General features: G+C 32.2%; 1 protein-coding gene across 1 annotated transcript; it reads left to right on the forward strand.

The window, feature by feature from the left end:
* The first annotated feature begins 532 nt into the window (after positions 1–532).
* On the forward strand, positions 533–3,278 carry LOC133699161 ((3S,6E)-nerolidol synthase 1-like). The gene is made up of 7 exons (XM_062122318.1): positions 533–658; positions 738–1,005; positions 1,540–1,891; positions 1,971–2,189; positions 2,278–2,416; positions 2,558–2,806; positions 2,912–3,278. Exons 1-7 carry the CDS (start codon positions 599–601, stop codon positions 3,206–3,208), a joined length of 1,584 nt encoding a protein of 527 aa, XP_061978302.1. The 5' UTR covers positions 533–598; the 3' UTR covers positions 3,209–3,278.
* The last annotated feature ends 4,785 nt before the right edge of the window (positions 3,279–8,063 follow it).

The following is an 8,063-nucleotide window of genomic DNA, read 5'->3' on the forward strand; positions in this document are numbered from 1 at the left end:
AATAGAACTCTAAAGATATTTCTCTATAATATATAAGTCGTCATGCAATATATATTTTTTATATATAGTTGTTAGATTCATCCAGTCATGACATAGATAATGACAGTGATTTCATGTGATTAATAAGATAGAAGAATGTGCTTATTTATGAGTTTTCCTTTTTTCATTCAACTCATTACGTTGAATATTACAAAATTATACAAATCAAGTTTTGGTGGAATTGTAAGAGTATATATATTTGAAGGGAAAATATAAAATAGTTAAAATTAAGGAGCTATGATAAGAAGCCTACTTGTGTTAAGATTCACTATTTAAGCTTTGCATAATAATATGATTAGCACTTAATTTTAGACTTTAATTTGTTGTTCATGTGCAGTCAGTCAACAAAAACATAATTATAGACTTCTGCTGTAGAATGTGCAGTCAACATGACAGAACACATGAATCACACATTGTGTGGTCCTAGCTAGCACTTGTTCGTTAACATAAAACTCTATATATATCGTCCCCCAAACTGATTTATAGAACATCACAAATTCACAAGACTCACTCAAATCTCTCAATATCTGCTTCTCGTTAATTATTGGTGATATTATCAATGGCATTTCCCATCAATGATGGCAACTTCTCAGCATCCTTTCATCTTCCTAGCCTTGAGGTAAGGTTTCGGTTCACATGTTGCATGGTAATTTGTTCCTGGTTTCTTATATTGCTTAATCTATATTTCACTTTTGCAGAATGAGCTATGCCTCAGACATGGAAAAATGGTGAAGGAAGCTGGGTGTATTCTCAGCAATACTGCTGGAAAAGATCCACTGGAAGGCTTAGTAATGATCGATGCACTTCAACGCTTAGGCATTGACTATCACTTCCGAGAGGAAATTGAAGCTTTTCTAAATACTCAATATATGAACTTTAGTTCTCCAAATCATCTTCCTCTTGATGTTTTTGGAGTTGCTCTTCGCTTTCGATTATTGAGACAAGAGGGTTATAATGTCTCTCAAGGTGAGCAACCATTAGACAATAATATAAATTCATTACCGAGGTTCTAATCATTTACTTAACTTTTATACATGTTTAGGCGCTGGTACGTAAATTTGTTTTGTTACATGTTAAAATTCGATGAATTAAAAACACTTTGTAATGGACACAGTAAGATAAAGTAGGAAATAACACTTCGTGATGGACCGCATCACCACATTCGGTCATCAGAGGAAAAGCCCCCGTGCTAGATTGAGGAGGCCATGAGAACTCCAAATTATCAGAAGATAACTCTTTATTATCCTACTTCCCCCAGAATTACTGCTAAGACACCAAAAAAAGAACAAAAATCCAAAATATTTCATAGCTCTTCTCAAGCCTCATGATATTTCTAACTTGACCCTACATCAATTTGGTCCACGCTTCACCACTGCTTTAGTGCCTATGTCGAGGAATACAAGCCATACTCCATTAATGCTAGATGTAGATTAGTATTACTGCATCTGAAAAATAAATAAATTATTTACCATCAATTTTTTTGTTGTGGCTGTGCTATAGAGGTGTTTAACAACTTCAAGAATGAAGAGGGAAATTTTCATTTGATACAAGAAAATGACGTAAAGGGTTTGATGGCATTGTACGAAGCTTCACAACTGAGTATGGAAAGTGAAGATATACTTGATGAAGCTGGAGAATTCAGTGCCAAGCTACTTAATCATCATGAATCTGAAATTGTTGCAAATACATTGAAGCATCCTTATCACAAGAGCTTGGCAAGGTTCATGGTCAAAAACTTCCTAAACAATATTGATATCGGAAATGAAAACATCAAGGTTTTTTCAGAGTTGGCGAAAATCGATTGTGAAATTGTACGATCTATACATCAGAAGGAAATTCTTCAGATTTCAAAGTAAGAACTATATATTGCTTGAAATGCACTAACAAGATTAAATTATTCTCCTCTAATGCAAAATCTTGTGTTTTTTTAGTTGGTGGAAAGACTTGGGCTTGGCTAAGGAGTTGAAATTCGCAAGAGACCAACCTCTAAAGTGGCACATGTGGTCCATGTCTGTCCTCATAGATCCTAACCTCTCTGAGCAAAGGGTTGAATTAACTAAACCCATCTCTCTGGTCTACATTATCGACGACATTTTCGATCTTTATGGGACGCTCAATGACCTCTCTATCTTCACAGAAGCAGTCAATGAGTATGCACCGTCGTATCATCTCTCTCTTTGATTCTTCGTGTGTGTTTTGTTTAAGATTTTCTAATCCATCAAATCATTGCTGAATTAGATGGGACCTCACAGCCGCTAATCAGCTACCAGAAAGCATGAAGATTTCTCTTAAGGCTCTTTTCGACATCACTGCGAGCATTAGCACCAAGATTTTTGAAAAGCATGGATGGAACCCTATAGAATCCTTACAGAAATCGGTATGGATCATTTATTTACAATTCAATATATGCTAGAACCAACAAGGAATTCTCTCGCACACATTATATTTTCTGCCTAACATTTGTCATCAAGGATCATCTATGATACATGTTTGCCATATTCTTATCTGATTGTTGCAGTGGAAAAAGTTGTGCAACGCATTCTTAGAGGAAGCAAAGTGGTTTGCTTCTGGGAAAGTGCCAAAGCCAGAAGAATATTTGAGGAATGGAATTGTTAGTTCAGGTGTGCATGTGGTGCTGGTTCACATGTTCTTTCTCCTGGGCCAGGGCATCAACAAAGAAACCGTTGATTTTGTGGATGGCTTTCCTCCCATCATATCATTCACAGCAACGATCCTCCGTCTTTGGGATGACTTGGGCACTGCTAAGGTAAAACTATATAATCTGAAAAGGCTATAAAATCAATAAACAAAGAAAATCGCATTAATGATGATTTTATATGATGATTGAGACATCTTTCTCTGATTGAATCAGGATGAGAATCAAGACGGTCATGACGGGTCCTACTTGGAGTGCTACATCAGAGAACATCCAAACGTTACGGTTGAAAGAGCGAGAGAGCACGTTAGCCATTTAATTTGTGATGCGTGGAAGAAACTGAACCAGGAATGTCTGTCTCCGTCCCCATTTTCACCGTCTTTCACAAAAGCTTGTCTAAATGTCGCAAGAATGATTCCTTTGATGTACAGTTATGATGACAATCCTAGTCTTGCAAGTCTCAAGGAGCACATGAGGTCACTTGCTGCTCATTTAGAAAGTAAACCTTTCTAGGTTGAAAGAGAATGTGCTACTTTATTCAGAACCCTAAAGATCTATATATAATTAAGTTAATAATCACTAATCACTACGTTTTCTTTAAATAATCAACGGTTTCGAAGAAGATTGTTATTTAAATTAACTTAAGCATTCATAATAAATATTTTATTAAAAATTTTAATTTATTTTTATGTTTGATCTGAATTATTTTAACAGGCTTCTCTAACATATATATATATATATATATATATATATATATATATATATGTTCCGATCAATCACTCCCTAAACTATTGGTATCTTTTTCATCGACCCTCTCAGTTACGTACGTACTATACTCATAAATTATATCTATTAATTATCAAACCTATATTATCAATAAATATTTATTATATATAGGGATGCTTATTAAAATTTTATATTTATTTTATAAGTATGAAATATTTTTTAAATTACATATCTTAAAGTAATTAGGCTGGGCCGTAGGCCATTTGCAATCAAGAACATCTCAAATCTTTCTTCATCACGCCTTAATATTTTTGTAATTGTTAAAGCAAGTTAAAAAAATAATATGAACAATTTATTATTAGTATTATTATTTTCATATTAGATATATAATAATTGAAAAAATTATTAAAATTCAAATAAAAAATTATAATAATATTTAAGAGCCATGTCAAAATAAAAAATAAAAAGCAAGTGAATCTAATAAAAAAAAAATTAGAGTGCCAAATAAAAAACCAAAAAAAAAAGAAAAAAAAAGACAAAAATAGTTGAGGTTTAGCATTTTCCCACTAGTAGCAAGTTGGGCGTGCGTGGGCAAGGATGTTTGGGAATTTTTCATGTTTGATGCCTTTGGCTTGGAAACACAGGTGCCACTGTAATCGCAAAAAATTAAAATTAAATAGTGACAAATAAAAAATTAAAAACAAATTAATGCATACTACCCAAAACACTTTTAAAATACTTAAATAGTGACATTTTAACAGCATAGACGACAATACATTAACTCGACCTGAGCTAACTATTGTTATCCAGCGAATATGAGGTATGAGATCATGATAAAATCATGAAACCCATTTCAAACCAAATCAGGAATCCCAATTATACTGAACCAAATATTGAAGGCCGAAAACAAGAAATTTTTTTTAAAAAAAAGGGCCAAAAAAATGCTAGCTAGTTTTTATTTAATTATTATTGATATTAATGAAAAGATTAAATTACCCCTAAAACCAAATGATTATAATTAAAAAAACCAATATAAGATTATGAATAAGCTCTTGAAATCAAGTTTTAAAAATTTTAATTTTAAGAACAATAGAATAATTACACTGTACTTTCAAAAATAAAAATTTTTAAAAACATTTAAACCCAAGCTAAGTGTTATTTTGCTTTTAAGGTTATTCTAGTAATTTAATTGTACAAAAACATTTGTAAAAGGATAGTAGTACCCTCGATAAATTTAAAAATATCTAATCCACAGTAATTAAAGGAGGGTAAGTGTGGATTTTCTTGAAAAATAAAACTGTAAATTTTACTGTCTCAATCTATAATAATTGACCTGACGAATCTTCTAAACATGAGTTAAACTTTTAAATTCACAAACTTGTGGCAAGAAGTATCAAGTTATATCAACCTATTTACTTTTATGTTCTAAAAAAGGAAAAATATATGTTTATGAGAGTATATATGTTAATGAAATTTATATCTCTTTTCTTGGCAGATATTTCAAAGGCATGCATGCAATTACTTCCATATGTTTCTTTCCAAATCTTCCATAATTATGGCTTTGTCTTTGTGAATTGCTGAATTCTCATCAACAGTTATGGCTTTTTGACCATGAAAAATACTAACGTCCCATCAACAACTATGGCTGTTTGACTATATGTAAAAATTCCCTCCACAATGTTTTCTTTTTCCCATGGAAACGCGTTTGAAACCGCAAAATGCAATTTGATCGTGGAAAAAAAGCAATTTGAATATACACGCGACTCACGAGTCTGTAGTTTTGGTCTTTGTAGTTTTGTATGAAAGCTAGGGAAGCAATGAAAAATCATTTAAGGAAGCTTGGACAAAATTTTAGGATTGGCTCCCCTCAAATTGTGGAGTGAGATTAACATTAAAAATATTTTTTTCCACGAACCATGTTCTCAAGATTCGACAACAAAAGACGCCTAGAATGTTCTCCAATCTTTACATATTCAAGGTAGGGCTATTCACGGTTCAGTTCGGTTTGGTTCAGACTACAAAAACCAACCGAACTGAATAACTTAAATTTTGAAAAATTTAAACCGAACCGGACCGAAAACCGGACCGGTTCGGTTCGGTGAAATTCAGTTTTTTTGCCATAAAACCGAGAAATCCAATCATATCGTATATGAGTATTTTTTCGGTTTAGCTAGAATCTTGTTGTTCAAATCCTGCAAATATGGCAAAGCAAAGCCTCAAAAGTTTTAGCATCCCGATTAATAAGAATATTTGTTAATAAAGAAATTTACAAAACAAAAAAAAATGACAAACTAGATTGAGGAGGCTAGCCTTCTCCCATGGGCACTGGTTGTAATCACACTTTTCACCCACCAATCTAAACTTGCACATATAAAATTATCATTAGTTTTTGCTATGGAAATCTTTTTTTAGCGTGCCCAGCAGGCCAATGCAAACAACACTAAAAATCAAAAGCACTTTGACTGTCTCTATTCTCCTTTATCCATTTAACAAGAAGATGAACCAGATCTTCATGACAGCTTACGTAGAAATAAAGAGAGAAGCCAAAGAGATGGAGATGTTGATTTTTGTTTGGCTTGCGCAGAAGAGATGAAGATATGGGTTGTGTAGAAGAGATGGAGATGATGCACAGAAATAAAAAGAGAAGCCAAGGAGATCGAGATGTGGGTTTTTGTTAGGCTTGCGCAAAAGAGATGAAGATGATGCACATAAATAAAAAGAGAAGCCAAGGAGATGGAGATGTGGGTGGATGACTTGGCTTTTGAGTTTTGAGATGGAAAGTGGAGGGCAGCGGTTTTTTGTGTTATCAATTTTGAGATGGAGAGTGGAGGGCGGGGCAATTTGTTAGGGTTAGGTTAATTGCAGTATTTATAGCCCTTTTGTTTTTTTGGTTGGGTCGGTTCGGTTCATCGGTTTTGATTTTAAAACCAAAACCGAACCGAACCGGCAAGATTTTATGATTTTAAAAATTGGTTTAATCGGTTTTTTACCTCGGTTTGGTTTTCTCGATTAAATTTTCTTCAGTTTTTTCGGTTTTTTTGGTTATTCGGTTTTTTTAAACACCCCTAATTCAAGGTATCTTGAAATGTTAAGAAAGAAAGGAAGACAAATTAACCTCAAGATTCAAGAACATGAAGGTGTACGTGGCTGTGTAAAGGGCCAACAATTCCTGTAATTCGGCAAAAAAAGAAAAAAAAAAGGATTTCAACACATTCAAGCTGAAAAACATGCATGGGTCATCCATAATACAACTTTTGCTTATTCATTGTTAGCTGCTAGGATGCAGGGAAGGAACGCTACAAGGATATCAAGATCAAGAGTTAATTTTTTTGTACAAACCATTGGATTGATTTATTTGAAACAATATATATATACTATGCGTTTATTTATTTATTTTAGGTCGGTGGCATATTTTTTATATATATTGAATATATAGAATATGTTTATTATCTCATATTTTTCTACATGGAACATTAATTACACCTACATCATTATGCATTTTATTATAATCATCAAATTATAAAGGTGGCTACAATGATCTCCTGTCTTAAAATTTGAGGAATCTCCCAAAGAGTATGGAAAACAAAGCCGAGATACTAATTAACAATATATCTCAAATTAATTAACAAATCACTAAATTTATATAAACTTGAAACTGAAGTACAATCTTGGTGAGTTGATTTCGTTTAGTTTGATTACTAGAAACGCGGCCCACGCTATGCTGCGTGTCAATTTTTTATATGTAAAAAATATAAAAAAAGTTAAGATTTAAGAGTGTTAGGTTTTTCTGCAAAACTATACTTAAGAGCATTAAGTTTGTCTGCGACGCCTAACCTAAAAGTTATATTTATAATATCACTAATAATATTAAACTTGCATGACCCAAGTTTAAGTAAGTTTGGTTGCAATATCAAACTCGGAGCCTTAGATATGAGTCTGACTGTAAGGTTGTGTTATAAAAGTGTGATAATTAAAAAGAAAAAAAATTAATATTACATAATAAAATTAAAAAAAAGATTAATTAAAAAAAAAACAATAAAGCAAAGCATTATTCCGATAAATAGAGCTTTGCAAGGAGGGGTGCAGTAAAATCCTCTCATGAGATCACAATAATCTAATGAACAATAAACAAAACAAATCATAAAATTTAATTCTTAATCAAATCGATATTAAAAGATGAAATTCAAAGAAAAAAACTACTTAAGAAAAAAACTGAATCAACTGGTTTAACCTAACAAATCTAAGATTCGTGTCATGAAATTGAAAGAAAAAAGGTTGATACCTTTTAGTTATAGTTAATTACAATATTTAAAGATGAAATTGGAAGAAAAATGAAGAAAAAAGTTTTTTGAATCAATTGGATTGACCCACCAAATCAGGTTACAAAGAAAAAAAAGCTTACATGAAGAAATAGAAAAATAATCTGAATTAACTGGGTTAACCCTTCAAACCAGGTTAACCAGTCAAACTTGGGATTTGCGTCATGAAAGTTTGATAACTGAATAGAAAAAAAAAATTGACGGATTAACCCAGAATTAATTAGGTTAACCTGTGAAACCCGGAATCTGTGTCATGAAAGTTTGATAACTAAATAGAAATAAATTTAAAATTAACAAACTAAACTAAATGAAAAAAATTAATT

The sequence above is a fragment of the Populus nigra genome, chromosome 7, assembly GCF_951802175.1.
Source record: "Populus nigra chromosome 7, ddPopNigr1.1, whole genome shotgun sequence".
NCBI lineage: Eukaryota > Viridiplantae > Streptophyta > Magnoliopsida > Malpighiales > Salicaceae > Populus > Populus nigra.